This window comes from Carya illinoinensis, chromosome 5 (genome assembly GCF_018687715.1).
Source record: "Carya illinoinensis cultivar Pawnee chromosome 5, C.illinoinensisPawnee_v1, whole genome shotgun sequence".
Classification (NCBI taxonomy): Eukaryota; Viridiplantae; Streptophyta; class Magnoliopsida; order Fagales; family Juglandaceae; genus Carya; species Carya illinoinensis.
Window position 1 is genome coordinate 42,697,745 of NC_056756.1, and position 19,281 is coordinate 42,717,025.

General features: G+C 33.9%; 1 protein-coding gene across 4 annotated transcripts; it reads right to left on the minus strand.

The window, feature by feature from the left end:
- Positions 1-353: 353 nt before the first annotated feature.
- Positions 354-18,917, minus strand: LOC122309936 (E3 ubiquitin-protein ligase RZF1-like). 4 transcript variants are annotated; one of them, XM_043123746.1, is made up of 3 exons: positions 17,662-18,917; positions 1,621-1,740; positions 354-473 (listed from the first exon to the last, which is right to left on the minus strand). In XM_043123746.1, exons 1-3 carry the CDS (start codon positions 18,695-18,697, stop codon positions 439-441), a joined length of 1,191 nt encoding a protein of 396 aa, XP_042979680.1. In that variant the 5' UTR covers positions 18,698-18,917; the 3' UTR covers positions 354-438. The 4 variants fall into 4 exon arrangements, with proteins under 4 accessions (XP_042979680.1, XP_042979679.1, XP_042979681.1 ...); XM_043123745.1 differs by lacking the exon at positions 354-473 and adding an exon at positions 701-838; XM_043123747.1 differs by lacking the exons at positions 354-473; positions 1,621-1,740 and adding an exon at positions 16,793-17,038.
- Between the last annotated feature and the right edge of the window lie 364 nt (positions 18,918-19,281).

Below are 19,281 nucleotides of genomic sequence, written 5' to 3' on the forward strand. Positions count from 1 at the left end.
TAATGCTAATTCTTTATTTTATTATTTCTTTTAACAATTTTTCTCCTCTCTCGACAGTTTCTGTCGCTTTTCATGTAGTGCTTGCATGTGGACTTTCTTGGTGTGCACTTATTTTCATTTATAAAGACATGCCTAAGTGACTTTGTCTATTTCATGCTTTATTATCTTATTTTCGATGTTTACTAACTAATTTATAATGAATGGTAAAAAATGATAAAATTAAATAAATTAATAATTAAAAAATTTAAATATTTTTTTAGGTTAATTTTATTTTATTATTATATAATAAATAATTTAATATAAAAATTTGATGTGAATAAAATAATTAAAAGTTAAATTTATCTCACATTGATCAAAATTATCCATTTTCTTTGATTAATCCGTGGAGGATACTCTTACCGGTGCAGAATCATGACTATAAAAATTGACTTGGCAGGCTCAAATGGTACTTTGACAGTCATTCCTTACATTCTCTGAATCAAAGAGAGAATTGGGAGGAGTTTTCAGATCATTACAAAAAGTTTTGTAAAATCCAAAGATACTTTTACTTTTTACGTGTGTAATGAATCCAAAAACCAGTACTTACTAGCTTCTAGTACTTTGTTAAACTGAACAAAAAGCTTAATATATATGATCGATACAAAATTAAGCAAATATATATATATATATATATATAGGAATGTAAACTTCTATTAAATTAACAATAAAGTAATAATTATTACATTCCTAAAGAAAGCAGTCTAAACGATAAAGTCCATATAAAGAACTACTGCCTCCAGCACTAGCAGCAACAATTTTAAGTGCTAAAGAATAGAGCAAGAATTCCTCCATGAATTAACTGCTGGGAAACAAAGGCACAAGAGCAGATCATTCAGTACAAAGATTATATATATATATATATATATATATATATACAGACGATGGATTTTAATCCATCCTTAAAATATTTCCAATCTATATATGAAGGAAAAATATAATTGCAAGCATAATTGTGCACTAATCTGTGCATCTATGTGATGTGATTGGTCAAAAAGTAGATTTTATTGAAAACAGTGTTATTTTAAATTTTAAGTATGAATAAATCAGTATTGGTACACAGATTAGTGCGCAACTGTACTTGTATGTAGCAAAACTTATATATGAAAGTATACGTAAACTAAATTCCATTAATTATGTTTATTATATCAAGTAATTAATTGCATGGTTCATGCATGTTACTAAGATCTTACTACGAATTTTATCAATTTGGTTGCATTATTAATCCTTTACTTGTTTGTTTGTTTCCAAGTTTAGTGAGTCATGTCAAGGAATTGAATGGAAACCGAAACACTTGTCGAGATTTTACAAAAGTGAAATTACAAATTGATATAACATAAGGAAAGATATGGTATTGTAAAGTTATTTTTATTAAAAAGTTGATTTAACATTTCATATTTATAAAATTGACTACAAGATAGTCAGTCATCAAGTCGTACGCAATCATACAGAGTCCAGATACCAAAGAGTAAAAAGCTTTTTCAATGTTCATAAGCATGGCGTACATACTAGGTTTTCAGTCTCCTATGCATGTTAAAGGATCTGGTACTGGAAAAGGAATTATTATAGAAACTTAATGCTCACCCCTTCGAGAAGAATCGACGTTGTCGCCGTGTTGATTTGTACGGCGGTCTCTCGCATTGAAAGGCCAGAAAGTGGCCAACTGACTCCACCTCAAGCACCGCAGCCGGCGTCTCCTGCCCTCTTCAACCGGAGCCTGTAGCTCGTTCCGGCAAACGGGACAGGAATTGTGAAGCTGCAGCCAAGGAACAATGCAATCGGAGTGGTATATGTGCTTGCAGGGCAATTCCCTTGCTTCCCCACCAACCTTGAACTCGTCCTTGCACACGGGGCAGTTTGAGTCATTGATCAAATGGTCCTTGGTGATTTGCACGGTTGGTATAGCGTTGATTGCTGATTCGGGCGCCGGAGAAGGCCCTGGCCTATCGTTTTGAGTCAGTTGCTCGATCAATTCGTTTAGCATGAGATCGAGAGCCACCAGTAGACGTGCTTCGGGGGAGGGATCGTACTCGGTGAAATCGACGACGAGCCTTGGCCGGGCGACGTCAATCTCACAGACGAACTGCCCGGCACAACGTGGGCAAATGATCTCGGATGGGTTGGTGGAGGCAATCCTGACCGCAAGGTGGCAATGGAAGCACCAGTAGAGCGGGTTGGTCCTCGGACTGCCATTATTACGGACACGAGGAGGGCTCAATGACATAGCTACCTCAGTCGTGAACTTGACAGTTCAGCTGGGTTTAGGTTTATGGCTTTCTGGGATGTGCGTTTGCACCTGAAAGAATGCGTACGTGCACATCGAAGAAATCAATCAAGTCGTCAGATACACATATACAAACAAGAATTGGAACAAAAAGAAGAAAAGAATGGCTTAGTAGGGTTGCAGAAAGCAATTCTTCCTCTCTGCAAGGTTTTGTAGTGTTTGCTTTCTCAGTACTGTTGGTTGTAGGGAAGGAAAAGGATGAGTGAGGTTTGATACAAAGGAGGTTTTTCTTGCGTGCTGAGGTCTCTGTTAAGTTCTAATACAGGAGAGAAAGGTAACGGCTAACTTTCCTGGCTACGTACGAAGGAAGAGACCATAGGATTTTTTTTCCCCTTTTTAAGTTAAAAAAATGCCAATTTTTAAAGTATAATTCCAATTTGAGTTCGCGATAATTAAGGATATTCTAATATTTTTTTTAGTAACGCCCCCATTGGGAATGAAATTCTCAAACCACACTGCGCGTATATACTTTAAAAGAACTAATAGATTACATAACTAAAGTCTCATTAGAACATTATAAAGAAAAAAAATTAACTTCATGTGGTCATCGATCGAAGGTAGCTAGCGTGGCTCAAGTCTCATATTTCTAGTTAGGGTAGTCTTTGATACTATTTATAGCGCTCCAATAAAAGGCTCAAACCACATTATCTATACTCCAAAAGACTAATCAACTATATAATTGGAATCTCGTTGGAAAATTATAAGGAGCAAAAAATTTTTCTTCCCAAACAACATGGTATCACATACATCATCGACATTTATCCTTATCATATAAGGTATTAAGATTGACTTTGCAAAAAAACAAAGAAAGAGTATTTATTTAGTTATGCTCGAAGTGCCAAAATCATTTTCTTGTGGAATAATTTTTTTTTTTTTTTTTATGCATGAAAGCACGTAATTATTTACATAGTTCTTGGGTATAAATATGTAGTATTCTGATTTTATCATAATTTGTAATTCTATTAAAAATCAGTGCTTATATAAACAATTTTAATGACATGATAGTTAATGATAGATCATCGAGATTATGAGAAAAAGACATTAATATACCAAAATAGAGAGGATAAACTCTAACAAACACCTTAATTAGAATGATCGAGAATATTCAAGTACTCTGATCTCATGAATTTCTATTTTAACTATTTAAAATGAAGAGCGATATGTTGGTAATAAATTAGGATGAATAATAACATTTTTCTGCTCGAACTACGTACTCATTGGCTTATAGCATCATACTCGGTTAATCTCATTTACCATGCCAAAATCATCCACTCATACATATCATGTAGATAACAGAGTATATACTACAGGAAAGCTATAAAAAAAAAATAGAGATCCAATCTCTCAAATCTCAATCTCTGGTTTATCAAGGATGGGGAAGAATTTTTGTTTCTATTTTTAGAGAGAGAGAGAGAGAGAGAGAGAGAGAGAGAGAGAGAGAGAGAGAGAGAGAGAGAGAGAGAGAGAGAGAGAATGGGCCTTTCAATATCATGACGTACGGTCTTAGTTTGAAGTGATCAGTTTGAGGGGGCATCAGCCCATCACTGTGAATGGGCCTAAAACAAACGTATATAGTTTTGGTCCAAACCTCATTATACCACACACCAATAGAAAGAAGCCCAATTTCATTATATTTCCTATAAATTATTTCCATCATTCGTGGAGAGTCAAGGATTTTGAATTCATCAAATTTGATCAATTATTGGAATTAATGTTTGCATGGCATTTTGGAACAACATGTTCCAACTCCATTTGCCGGTGGTTAAGTATTTAATGTGCGTGAATGATACGTACCGAACAGAACATATATCTTTATATTAATAAGTGCCAATAACTTAAGCTACAGAACTTTCGTCTAATATTTTTATTTCCAATTTTACCCTTAACTTTATTCCAAAATTACGGACAGTTTGCTTTTATTTCTGTTTTGGTCTTTAGTGAGATTGTGTCATTCAAAAGAATTTCAGACTACACAAATCTTCCATTCTCGTCTTCGTATTCCTCCTAAGTTCTCTCTCTAAACTCAGACCCATCCTCTATTCTCTCTCTCTCTCTGTTTTTAAATTTATTTATTATTTTGTTTATGAATTTGATGATCTGTGATTTTTATTTGCAGAAGAAGGAAAATATCACTCTGATTGGCTTGAAGATCGTGGTAATTTTAACTCCATATCTTTTTGCTTACTTTTTTCTTGCTGAACCTCTCTCTCTCTCTCTCTCTCTCTCTCTCTCTCTGAAGCTCACAAACCCAGCTCTCTGCCAAAGCCTCAAGATCCACTCCCTCTGCAAACAACAGGCAATGAAGTGCCGAAATCGATGGTTTCTAACGAGAGAACTGAGAAGCAGCTCCACCAAAATCGATTCCTCCACTCTCTGTGATTTTAATTTCTTTATTATCTCCTAAATTTCCTGCATAATCTTTTCTGATGCTTGGCAGGGACTCGACGAACTGGAGGAAACCGATTTCAGTAATCAAAGGGTGGTTCTCGCCCTCTATGAGACTATGTACTCCGATTTAATTTCTCTCTATGGTTTCTAACGAGAGAACTGAGAAGCAGCTCCACCAAAATCGATTCCTCCACTCTCTGTGATTTTAATTTCTTTATTATCTCTTAAATTTCCTGCATAATCTTTTCTGATGCTTGGCAGGGACTCGACGAACTGGAGGAAACCGATTTCAGTAATCAAAGGGTGGTTCTCGCCCTCTATGAGACCATGTACTCGCACGACATAACCACGATGCACCAGATCGTCGCCGACTGGAAGGGAATCTCCGTTTCTGTCTTCTGAGCCCAGGCAAAGCATCCCCTCTCTACGTATCGTACGAGTGGGTCACGACGGCTCGCTGATACCCTCCATCTCATCCATGCTGTTTCCAGCGTGAAAGACCAGCAAATCCAGCAGCTTCGTGAGGACGACTGGGAACTAAAGAAAAAAAAAACATAAAATAAAATAAAAGTGAGAGGAAAGTCATGGAGATGACCCCACTCTTCACTAACTGTTTTGTCCTTGTCCACGGAGGTGGCTTTGGTGCTTGGTGCTATAACACATCCTGCCCGATGAGATAAGCACATGTTTTGTGATAAGAATTTATTTCAATTTTTTTATTTTATTTTGTAGGCCTACGCATGCAAGTTGACATGCAGGGCCTTGATTTCAACTGACAGTGGTGCAGGGATCGATGAATTTGCTTTAGTAACGTGACAGGGATGTATGGCATCATAGAATTGACCACATCAACCAAACATTGACGTTTCATCCTCAATCATAAAATATATATTTGTATTTTAAGTAAACAGTATCTTCTATTGATTAAATTATAATTTTTTTTTCTTATATTACTTTTTAATTAATTAATTTTATTTTTAAAAAAAAGTGTCCGATCTTGGACATTTTATAAAACTATAAAATAAGATATATTTAAGAAAAAAATCGCAGGTGACGTAGTTGGATAATTGAACAAACAGTATACGTGGCACTTTCAAATATAAATCCATGTTTTAAATACATTTTTTTAAAATAAAGGAATGCGGGCCCAAGCATGTGAATTACACTAACTTTTGTGAAAATCGACGAATGAAGAAAAAATAATTTAATAAAATCAATAGCCAATGGGATATCGCCAAGTAGATGGGTCTTATCTTTGTGGGCTTGGTGGGCCAGCTTTTAGGTGGTGAATGGGGCCGATAATGCACGTAAATCACATGGTGTGTTGGTGGTCGAGCCCTTTAATTGCTTGTCTTACAGATAAAAATATTGAATTTAATATACTAAGGTGGATAGAAAGTTTATATCGACAGGGGTCCAATCACTGATATTTTAACAATTTTGATGACACATTGTCTAAAAAATAGCTTTAATCATGTCCGGCTTCTTTTATTCATCACTCTCAATACTGTTATGTTAAAAATTATAAATTATGCAATAAATTCCATTTTTTTATGTTTTATTTTAAAAGTTTTAAAAATTGTAACGATTAAATAATATCATTAGATAAAGAACTTAAAATTAAAAGATATTTTAATTATATTTAAATATTTAGAAAGTTTATATCGACAGGGGTCCAATCACTGATATTTTAACAATTTTGATGACATATTGTCTAAAAAGTACAGGGTACTCGTATATAGTTATAGTTATGTTTATTAGAGTGCTGTATTATAGCAATGAATATTTTGCAAACAATGTATATAATGTTTATTATGAAGAGGAAGAAAATTATTAAAATATAGATAAAATTCTGTCTATTTATAGCTAAATTAAAAAATTTTTAAATTGTTACGCTTAAGAAAAATATCGACTAGGCACACGTACATCGCACGTGCTGCTTTACTAGTATATATATATATATATATATATGATTGCAATGGACAGCCCAAAATCTAAGAAAAACGTGGACTTTTTAGTCATAGTACCAATGCGGCAATAGCGTGTACATGTTGTTAGTCATACAAACGTGACCACTTTTTATGTGGGTATCGATATTGAACGTGTCCACTGCGATGACTTTGTCTCCTATATATGATTAGTCACCCATAAATTAAAGGGAGTAAATGCACATCATTTCCCAAGGGGATTACAACTTACAAAAGCCAATTTCTGATCTATTAAGAAAACCATTGAACACGTTATTTAAAAAAAAAATTAATTAATTAATTATCTAATAGTTCATTTGTAGCGGTCATCATGTACACGTACACCACTATGCACGACCAAAACTTTTGTGATGGGAGTGCAATTGAGTATTAACAGATATCACTATGCAAACCTGCAAATTGGCACACTAATATATCGATCATTCATGTGGAAACTGACCAATATTCAACTTGTTTTAGAAAATATTGGCGTTTTGATTCTTCTAAAAATATAATGAATTTTGTAATATATGGTGTGTTACACACCATACTTGTATATAACAGAATTTGGTACATACAGTATAATTCAACAAAAGAGAGATGCATGTATTCATTTTCATCGAAAATAGTCATCTTGATTACAAAATCTAAGTCGTAAAAATCCGTTTCTCTTGTAGTGAGTTCACTTTAATATAAATAGTAGCTAGCAAGTATCAAATTATGATACATGATCTCAAGGGTATACCATAACTAAGCAAATCTTTTGGTTGCAAATTAAAGACTATATATGTTATGTCTATATTTGACTAAGGAGCGAGGTCCCTTTAACTTATAAGCAATCTAGCTATTTTGTTTTTTTGAAGCCCCACCCTAACCATTGAAAAGTTACTCACATCAAAAAAATAAAAAGTTACTCATTGGCTCTAAAGATTGTTTATATTGTGTAAAGTTGAAAGGAGAAAGTAAATAAGAAATTAGTCATTAGTGACCATGTTCTTGTAATCTCAAAACTTGTCCTTTTTGGGGTTCATTAAAGCTTTTTTGGGTTCATGATCAAGGAAATTAGTGACCTTAATTTGATCTACGATGCTATATATAATATCTTTGGATCGATAGACTCGACCCAAAGCGACAAGAAAATAGGAATACTTGAATCCAAAGCTACCTACCTACGCAGTGGTTCACCTACAAAGTCGCATAATTAATTCGATCGTGACATAAATATATGTCTTTTTGGACCGCCATTCGAGTAACTTTTAAATAGTTCACCATCTAATCAATCTTCATATATATATATATATATATATATATATATATATATAAATGGACTCAATTAAATTAATAAATAGAGTTTTGACTTTTTTTTATATAACTAAAGGACGGGATCCCACATCGTTAACAAGTAGTATGTTAACCTATGAGACTTTCAATAGAATAACTCTTATTTTAAAATTCTTAGCGCTATCAATTACGGTTTTTTAAAAAAAAAAATTAAATATTAATGTTAATTATAAGGGTATTGAAATATTCTTGAGAAAGAAGTAGAACCAATCGATGAATCATATTCAAACAAGTCGGTGTTCGAATGACATGCAATTTGAAAAAGAAAGACACAACAAGAAATTTATATGGTCAGTGTTTGAACATAATTAATTTCCTTTACATGATGATCATGTCCTTTGACACGTAGATTTTACATATATATGTGTGTGTATTGACGAGTAACTAGATACGTGTTGAAACAAAAAAGATGTCGGGAATATAAGATTAAAATTTCTTATGATTTCTAGCCGAATTTTAAGACTAAAGTGAAAGCAGTAAATATATGAAATGGGTATTAAAATATTTATTATATATATATATATATGAGATTATTATATAGTAATATATTATTTTTTTGCACTCTATACAAGATTAATGTATAAATGGTGTGTGTGGTTTGTAAAAGTCAAAGAAAGATGACAACGCAACCAGCCTAATAAATTATTGTTGTTAAAAAATTGAGGTTGGAAAGAGTTGTACGTGGAGGCTATTTCTCAGCCCTAGCTATTAACCACCCTCACGTTATTTTTAAAACGTGAAATATTCATGGAAAGTCAATAAAGAGGACTGTGTTAGGTGATTAATTAATTAAGCCGCTCTCAACTAATTTTATAACTTCTAATATATATATATAAATATTTTAATTATAAAAAATTATATAAAAATAAATTTATAAATTAATGTGACATAATGCACTGTATCAGATTGTAAAGTTATTTTTATTATAAAATAAATCTAATAAATTACATGAAATCATATCAGTTTGTAAGTTTATTTTTATATAATCTCTTTGTAAATATAACATTTTTCATATATATATATATATATATATATATCATGCAGCTTAATGTTGTTCAGTTGTAACATGTAAAACTTGCATTTGCCCAACAACCCCTATCTATGAGTACTTTTGGAAGTGAAATTAAAGTATCTGCATGTGTTTGGACACAGCTTGAAAATGAAGCGCAGAGACTTTTTTTTGTACTTGAATTATATATGTAGGCAATCAATTAATTATAAAAATCCTTTCTACTTTTGCATCTTTCATGCAAGTGGACAAGAAGTGTTTACAATACAAGTAGTGCTAGCAGGCGGCCCAACAGTTACTGCTCGGCTCTATTTAAATTTTTTTTCTAAGTTTTTAAATATCTTTAATCATTTAAAAAAATAAAAATATATATAATTTTATTAATAGTCACTTTTTTAATTATTAAGTAAAAAAATAAAAATATATATGTATAAAAATTGAGCAGTAACTTTGAGCGATAAATTTAAAGGACTTCACCAGCATTTTCTTTATGATATATATGAGTAGTACATGATCAATGAACCATAGAACTGAAATTGAAGATACTAATGCCATGCACTTGGGTTTTGAGATCTCATGACGAACCATTAGGTGAGTTTTTTGTGTGCCTTTTTTTAAGTAAATGGTTTTTAATTAGGCACTTCCATCCTTAGTAAAGTAAGAAGTACTCAGATTTTTCTTGAGGTTATATATATATATATAGATGTGTTTTGGCAAATTATCTCAGTATAAAACCCTAGGCATGTCCTATCGAGAATTGCCAACTTTAACTATCTCCATGAAGAGTGTTCTCTTAAATTATATATCAGTCTATACATATCATTTTTACATTTCTATGAGTGATGTTCAGACCAATTGAAGGCACCTCAACCCCACCTATTGTAATTTGAATTGTTATAATAATTTATTTTCTTATAAAAGAAGATAACTATTCCTCTATATTCACCTTACCACTTTATCTCTTATGGAAAAAAGCAAAATTGCCCTGAAAGTACAAGACTTTTGGTACTTCAAACTAGTTCTGGTTTATTACAGGAAAATGTATGCAATATGTGATTGATAAAGCTGGTGATCTATGGCCTCCTTCCCCAGAGTTGTTGGACTTTTTGCTCCTTTGGTTAGTCCCACATGGGTGGAAAATGGGAAGGAGCAAGCTCTCAAGACTTATAAATAAGAGGCTTAGCCTCTTAGTTTAAGTGCACCAGTCAAATGCTTAGCTAGTAACTTTTGACTCTAGTTAAATTCCTCTGTTGTCCATTTTTGTAAAATGGGAAGAGGTGTGAGTTAAAGTTTTTCTAGTGGGGAAAGCTTTGTGGGTGTGTTTGGGGTGAGGAGAGAAATTATGTGATTGTAATAATTTTTCACATAGTGTATTTTCTTCTCTGGGTCTGGTGGTTTTTCTCCTGTTTTGGAGTTTCCACGTAAATTTCTTGTGTTGTTATTATTTCTCTATTTTTCTTGTTATGCCTGCAAAGGGTAGATCCTAGGGGGGTGAATTTGGAGGTCCAAATTCCCAACAATTGGTATCAGAGCCACTAGGTTCTTTTTGTGAGATGAAGTTTTGGTGTGGTAGTGTGGATATGTACAGTCTAAGGAGGTTCTGTCTAGGAGATTGGAAATTTTAAGTGTGTCCATTGTGACCCTCCAATCTTTCCTGAGAACTAACTTAGTGAGGTACTATTCATTTCTACAGTAAATTCATCAAAGCAATGTTAGGAAGTAGGGCTTCAAATCTTGTTAGATTTGAGGTGGAGAAATTGGTTTACACAAGGTGTGGAAGGGCAGATCAACCCTTGAAGTCAGCAGTGATTCTAGCGACTGATGAAACGGCTAGTACAAGGAGCGGGTTCGGCAAGTGGCTCCAAGTCAGTAAATGGAGATACTGGTATTGATGCTAATGTTGTGTCTCTCTCCGTGAAAAATGAGACATGTACATCCTTATGGCATGCTGCTAATTCCCAAAGTTGTCATGATAGAGGATGTGTTAATATTAGCAGGTCCACAAGTTTGCACACGGGCATTGGTTTGGCATTAATGCAGGGTGTGTGGTGGAAATTCATGTCGATGGCTGATGAACTTCCAGGAGAGCCAAACGTGGAAGTTACACCATAATTTTCAGCAAGGTTGTTTTCGACATGGGCCGAAGTGAAATGCTTGGAATTGGTTTATTCTAAGTGGGTATGCTTTTATGGTAAAGCATGATAGCGGAAGCTATGAAGATCTTCATTGAGGTGGAGCTTGGCTGTGGGACCAGTCAAAGTCGCAAGGTGGAGATTGTTGGACTTTTTGCTCCTTTGGTTAGTCCCATATGGGTGGAAAATGGGAAGGAGCAAGCTCTCAAGACTTATAAATAAGAGGTTTAGCCTCTTAGTTTAAGTGCACCAGTCAAATGCTTAGCTAGTAACTTTTGACTCTAGTTAAATTCCTCTGTTGTCCATTTTTGTAAAATGGGAAGAGGTGTGAGTTAAAGTTTTTCTAGTGGGGAAAGCTTTGTGGGTGTGTTTGGGGTGAGGAGAGAAATTATGTGATTGTAATAATTTTCACATAGTGTATTTTCTTCTCTGGATCTGGTGGTTTTTCTCCTGTTTTAGAGTTTCCACGTAAATTTTTTGTGTTGTTATTATTTCTCTATTTTTCTTGTTATGCCTGCAAAGGGTAGATCCTAAGGGGGGTGAATTTAGAGGTCCAAATTTTCAACAAGAGTCAGACCTGGTTTAGGCTTAGCTAATCTAGAAGCAGCAAAGCTTAGACACCACCCCACTACTGAGATATCTTCTTCTTTCTTTTTCATGAAAATCAAAGTTCCAATTTACATCATGGTTTTGATTAATTAAACTGCAAGCAAAAGACAGAATCTTGAATATGGTTGGTTGATCTTCAGTTCTTCTCATGCAATTATGCTACCTAGAGTCTTCATTGTTACCATCCATTCACAATCATCGCATGCCACATGGCACATATCATTTTCCACCGCTGAATTTACAGAGCTTGTGGACCAAACCCCAATGTGAATCCCCCCTTGCAACAGCATTTATGGATCTCTTTTTTCCACCTTTTTGAGCCACTGTAGTTGTACACAAGTTTCAACCTCATTGGTTACAAGTCTTAGATCGGCTATGACTGACAATTGTTTTATATCAAAAAGTACTTAGACAGATCGAAGTGATTATAAAATTGATTGATTATGATTTTTACTTTTTCACTTCATTTTTAAAGAGTAAATTCGTATTTTTTTATTTTTAAAAATATTTAAAATAGAGTACTAATACAATATAGCTTAGAAATGTTAGATAAAATTCATATTTTTATTTTTTTAATTTTTTAATACTTTTAAAAAATATCAATACACTATTAATTACTTCCTTAATTAATAAATAAATAAAAATTAAAAATTAAATTAAATATATGAATGACCTAAATGAAAAGACAAAATAAAAGAATAAAGTAGTATTATTCTTTTAAAAAATTAGTTAAAAATAAATAAATAAATACATTTGCCCTTAATGTAAGGGATACCATTCTCAATCTTCTAGCATCTTTTTAAATAATTTATGAAATACATCCTAATATTAAATTAGTAAAATAAGATTAGTTGTAATCCGATTAATTAAAAAGATTAATTTATGATTTATTTATTTATTTATTTACTATCTAAATCTAACTTAATATTATCTAAATTCTATCCGTAATGTTTTATTAAAAATTAATTTATATACAACTTAAATTTAACTTGACACGACATAAACTTGATAACATAACACGAGTTGTCGTCTAGAAAATTTTTAATATATAATTCTAAATAGATATATGGCAAAAAAAAAAAAAAAAAGATGGTTATATTTGTTTCTTATATAGCAAAAAATATTAACATAGTTTTCATCTTAGATTTCCTCTCAGGTGTTGCTCATTAATCATCTTTGATACTTAAATCGGTTTGATTTGGGTGTTGTTGAGTAATCATCTTCAACAATTCAAATTGGTTTATGTTTTTTCAAGTGTGTTCTATTCAGCTATTGTTCTCTGACATGCCAGTCACCAGATTGATTCCAGGGAAAGGCCATTTCCTAGTTCCTCTTTTCTTTAGTCCCCAAATAGTGATTGTGGTATTCTAGCTGCTATCTTTCCTGATATAGGATGTTCATACCAATATGCCAATATGGCGATCTCAGCACAAAGCAGCATAAATGGATGGATGTGTTGTCTAACCTAGACCTGTGCGCCAAACATGCCATATGCAACTTAACAGTGGCACATGCAAGCTATGCAAGTTAATCAATGCACCTTGCAACTTCCTTGAAGCTGCCCATTTATGTTCCTCTTTAGATCGGACTCATCTATTAGGAGTTTTGATCATTATTGAGTTGAATATATATTTTTATTTGGTTTTTTGTGCTGTGGTTTTTTTTTTTTTTTTGGGGGGGGGGGGGGGGTGGGGGGGGTGGTCCGAACTTCATCCCAAAATGTCTTGTTCTTAATCATCTTAACCTAATATACTAATTATTTTTGATGCAGCAAAAGGTGCTGAGCCATCCAGAAAAGTGAAAAATGTGAAGGACAAACCTGTTGGTAGCATGCAACCGTCCAACTCGTTCAAAGATGTTGGGCAATATGTGGAAGAGATACTGGATAAAACATCAGCACTATTACTTTCAGAGGTAAGCATTTTTGTCCTGTTCTTTTTTTCCGCAAAGAGATTCTTCTGGATTATGCTAAAGAAATCAAATCATACAGATAACCGAGGACACTATTAAGCAACATGGAGAGCGCCTAGGAGCTGTTGTATCAAATTGTATCAGAGAACGTCTTAGTGCTGAGTTGAAGGCGGATACTGTAAGTATTTGGATACAGCAGTTGTATTTTTACCTTTTCAAACATTTATTCTTTTTCAGAAAAGTAACAGTCAGTCATGACACCTTTTTCTTTTTCAAACATTTATTATTTATCCTTAGTTTGAAAAGCAGCAATCGGTCATGGCAATTTTATAGAATACATGGCTTGCATGTTGAGGCATTGGTTCCTTGCATTATTATTGGTTGTGATTGTGTAAAGCTTTTTCATGTAATTCTATGGTTCTACTATGTTCATCATTATCATTATTGCAGAGGTCATACCTGAACGCAGCATACACAGAAGGGTTTGGTGTTGCTCGCATGATGTTCCAGAACACTGGTTCTCACAATCAGTTCAGGTGCTTGTGAACTTCTAAAGAACAGAATGCAAGGGGGAGTAAAGGTGAGCAAGGAATTAAGTTGTTCAACTTTCCTTGCCAAACTTTCGAATGTTAAAATGCTAATTGTTTTACATTCATATATACATTGGATAGAATATGTACTCGCTCAACTGATTGCTATCCATGATTATTGATATCAATCCGTCCAACTTGCTTTGGATGTTTTGGATTTTATATTCGCTGATCTGTTTTCATGGTGATAAATGGATGATCCATGTCATGACCTTGGCTCCCTTAATGGATTCCGCAACAGTAGCTAGCAGAAAGTGCATTTTGAGAGTTAATTACATTTTGATTAGTTCTGTGCTTCTAATTTTATGTAGCTTGTCATGATAATGAACTATGGATTCTTGATGAATGAATAAATAAGTATGCTATTGAATGTATGATCCAAGTTATAAAATGAAGGGGTTGAAAACTTGAAACACAACTAAACGCAATCCGAAGGGGAAAGGGGAACCAAATTAGTGTTTACTATTATCATATTATCTTGGCTAAAAGAATTCTCTCTCTCTCTCTCACAGCGTCGTGGTTCGGTTTGGACATTAAAAATTCTCATTTCATTATTACAAGTCTCTCAAATACCCAAATAAAATATAATAAATAATTCAACTTTTTCTTAATTTTTTTCAATCTCAAAATAATAATAATATTAAAATATAATTCATCTTAAAATTTAAAATTCTCATCTTAAAATTCTTAGTGGCCAAACTGAAACTTGTGTTCTTACAAGTGTTCGGACTTTTTGGGTACTGTAGTTTCTTAAAATCGTTGTGGGTGTTTTTGTATTAGAGGTGGAGGAAATCTTCCGTTTACCATGCATGGCAATGTTCCCACCACGGTCATCGGCCACTTACGAGGAGGGCGCAATCTATGCAGCGGCTGTGCACTAGGGGAGAGATCATCTCCACCCACACACACAACTTCTCGTGGTATATTGAACGATGGAGAGATCTCCCTGTATGAGTTGAGTTATTCTTGAACTACTTCTATTACCATGAATCTTGTCAAGTTGACAAATTATTATTTGAAAATAGTATATTAGAGTGCTATATTTACATATATTTTTATTTGCAAGATTTAATATTAACTTGTCCAAACTGAAAATACAGCATGCATGCATGTACGCTTTGATGTATATTAAATCTTCATCCGCAGATCGAACGTAGATTAGTCATACACTACACAGCAATAGAAATTGGCAACCCACCATTTTATTGAAATTTCCAATCCAATGCAATCCATATGATTGTTACAAAACTGACGTAACTTAATATATAAGATTATAACGATCTTTTTTTTATAAAGTATGTTGACAATTCATATTAAGATTCCGTTTGGATATCTCAATATATATGTAAATATTAGTGAAATAAGTTGAGTTATGATGATGTTTTATTGGATTTTAAAAAAGAAGAGAGAAAAAAATTAATTAAAAACATTGTAAATTTAAAAAATTGTTTGAATATTATTTTTATTTTAGAAATTGAAAAAGTTTTATTGTTTTTTGTATTATGTTTTAAAGTTTAGGAAAGTTATAATGATTAGATGAAAATTTTGAAATTGAAAAATGTTGTGTTTGAATAATATTTAGGAATGAAATATTTGAAAATATTTAAAAACTCTTTCGAATAATTGTATTGCCAAACAGAGCCTAAGTCACGTTATTAGTTGATAAATAGCTATTATGTTTTGGTGTAGATCATATACGTCTCATTTTAAATAACTAGTATTTAAACGTGATTAAAGAAGATAAGATATAAAGATTATCCATGCATGAAAGTTAATAGAGTGATGTTCATGTAATGCAAAGGATTCTTTGTTTGTTAGAGCATCCTAGCTAAATGTAAAATAAATGTACGTACTTTTTAGTTATTAGAACAACAAAACTGTCCACATTGGATTAGGTAAAATGTAACTACAGTAACTTTTAGTTACAGTAATTTTAATACTAAGACCAAACTTGATTATACTGTACCACTATCAAATATTTATTTTATTATTTTTTTTTTTGTAACACTCTCTCTCCTCTCCACAGTTTATGTGGCTTTTCATGTAGTGCTTGCATGTGGTACTTCGACATGCAAGCTGAAATTGACTTGGCAGGCTGAAATGGTACTTCGACAGTCATTCCTTACATTCTCTGAATCAAAAAGAGAATAGGAGGAGTTCTCAGATCATTACAAAAAGTTTTGTAAAATCCAAAGCTACTTTTACTTTTTACGTGTGTAATGAATCTAAAGTACAGGTCGAACTTGTGCAAGTGTCCAGATTTTTGTTACATATTTTGCCTTAGAAAAAATCTACACAACTTCCTAACATCTTAATATTCCACTTTTTTTTAATTTTTTAATATTTTTTTAATATTTTTTTAAAATTTATTCTTTTTAAATTAATTTAATTATTTTATTCATTATTTATATATTAAATATTTAATAAAAAATAAAATAATAAAAATTAAAAAAAAAAGTGGGGTGTTGGGATATTGGGAGGTTGTGTAGCAAAACCCGTACTTGATCCAGATCATCCAGAAATTCACAAGTACATATATGGGTTTTCCCCTCATCAAAAAGCTTAATATATTAATACAAAATTTAGCAAATATATATATAGGAATATTGTAAACTTCTATTAAATTAACAATAAAGTAGTAATTATTACATTGCTAAAGAAAGCGGTCTAAATGATAAAGTACTCCATATAAAGTACTACTGCTTCCAGCACTAGCAGCAACAATTTTAAGTGCTAAAGAATAGAGCAAGAATTCCGCCATGAATTAACTGCTGGGAAACAAAGGCACAAGAGCAGATCATTCAGTACAAAGATTATATATATATAATACACGATGGATTTTAATCCATCCTTAAAATATTTCCAATCGATATATGAAAGCATACGTAAACTAAATTCCAATCATGATGTTTATTATATCAAGTAATTAATTGCATGGTTCATGCATGTTACTAAGATCTTACTACGAATTTTATCAATTTGGTTGCATTAATCCTTTACTTGTTTGTTTGTTTCTAAGTTTAGTGAGTCATGTCAAGAAATTGAATGAAACCAAAACACTTGTCGAGATTTTACACATAAAGTAAGATATCGTATTGTAAATTTATTTTTATTAAAAAGTTGATTTTACTCCTCATATGAATTGACTACAGTATATAAATTTATTTTTATAAAATTTAGGTTGAGATATAGAATTATCCAGAGAGATCATACGAAATTCTCACAAGATACTCAGCCATCAAGTCGTACGCAATCATACAGAGTCCAGATACCAAAGAGTTAAAAGCTTTTTCAATGTTCATAAGCATGGCGTACATACTAGGTTTTCAGTCTCCTATGCATGTTAAAGGATCTGGTACTGGAAAAGGAATTATTATAGAAACTTAATGCTCACCCCTTCGAGAAGAATCGACGTTGTCGCCGTGTTGATTTGTACGGCGGTCTCTCGCATTGAAAGGCCAGAAAGTGGCCAACTGACTCCACCTCAAGCACCGCATCCGGCGTCTCCTGCCCTCTTCAACCGGCGCCTGTAGCTCGTTCCGGCAAACGGGACAGGAATTGTGAAGCTGCAGCCAAGGAACAATGCAATCGGAGTGGTATATGTGCTTGCAGGGCAATTCCCTTGCTTCCCCACCAACCTTGAACTCGTCCTTGCACACGGGGCAGTTTGAGTCATTGATCAAATGGTCCTTGGTGATTTGCACGGTTGGTATCGCGTTGATTGCTGATTCGGGCGCCGGAGAAGGCCCTGGCCTATCGTTTTGAGTCAGTTGCCCCATCAATCCGTCTAGCCCCGGCCCAAAACGATGATTTCTAGGATCAACTCCCAGAGCAACTGGAAGTTCCGGTTGGAGAATGGGATTGAAAGGGCCAGAAGGATCCAGAGGTCTAACGACAATCCAAGTCCGAGGCCGTCCTAGAATGCCAGGTTCCAGGCCCAGATTCTCTCTCCCGCCAAACCTGCGACGCAGCCACCTTCCATTTCGAGGACTGGTAATGCGGGTGATGCCTTCCGCTTCTGGGTCCCGACGATCTTCCACTGAACGACGGTTTCGCTGCCAGAACCAAGGACGGCTTCGAGATTCAGTTTCTGTATTATTGAAGAGCCTGATCGGCGGGTCAAGCATCAGAGCGAGAGCCTCGAGTAGACGTGCGTCGGGGGAGGGATCGTACTCTGTGAAATCGACGTCAATCTCACAGACGAACTGCCCGTTACAACGTGGGCAAATGATCTCGGATGGGTTGGTGGAGGCAATCCTGACCGCAAGGTGGCAATGGAAGCACCAGTAGAGCGGGGTGGTCCTCGGACTGCCATTATTACGGACACGAGGAGGGCTCAATGACATGGCTACCTCAGTCGTGAACTTGACAGTTCGTTTATGGCTTTCTGGGATGTGCGTTTGCTCCTGAAAGAATGGGTACGTGCACATCGAAGAAATCAATCAAGTCGTCAGATACACATATACAAACAAGAATTGGAACAAAAAGAAGAAAAGAATGGCTTAGTAGGGTTGCAGAAAGCAATTCTTCCTCTCTGCAAGGTTTTTTAGTGTTTGCTTTCTCAGTACTGCTGGTTGTAGGGAAGGAAAAGGATGAGTGAGGTTTGATACAAAGGAGGTTTTTCTTGCGTGCTGAGGTCTCTGTTAAGTTCTAATACAGGAGAGAGAGAGAGGTAACGGCTGACTTTCCTGGCTAGGAAGGAAGAGACCATAGAATTTTTTTTTTCCCTTTTTAAGTTTAAAAAATGCCAATTTTTTAAAGTATAATGCCAATTTGAGTTCGTGATAATTAAGGATATTCTAATATTTTTGAGTAACGCCACCATTGGGAATGAAATTCTCAAACCACATTGCAACGCATATACTTGAACTAGTAGATGATATAACTAAAGTCTCATTCGAGCATTATAAAAAAATAAAAAATAAATTAATTAATTAATTTCATGTGGCCATCGTAGGTAGTGTAGCTCAAGTCTCATATTTTTAGTTCGGATGGTCTATAATATTATTTATAG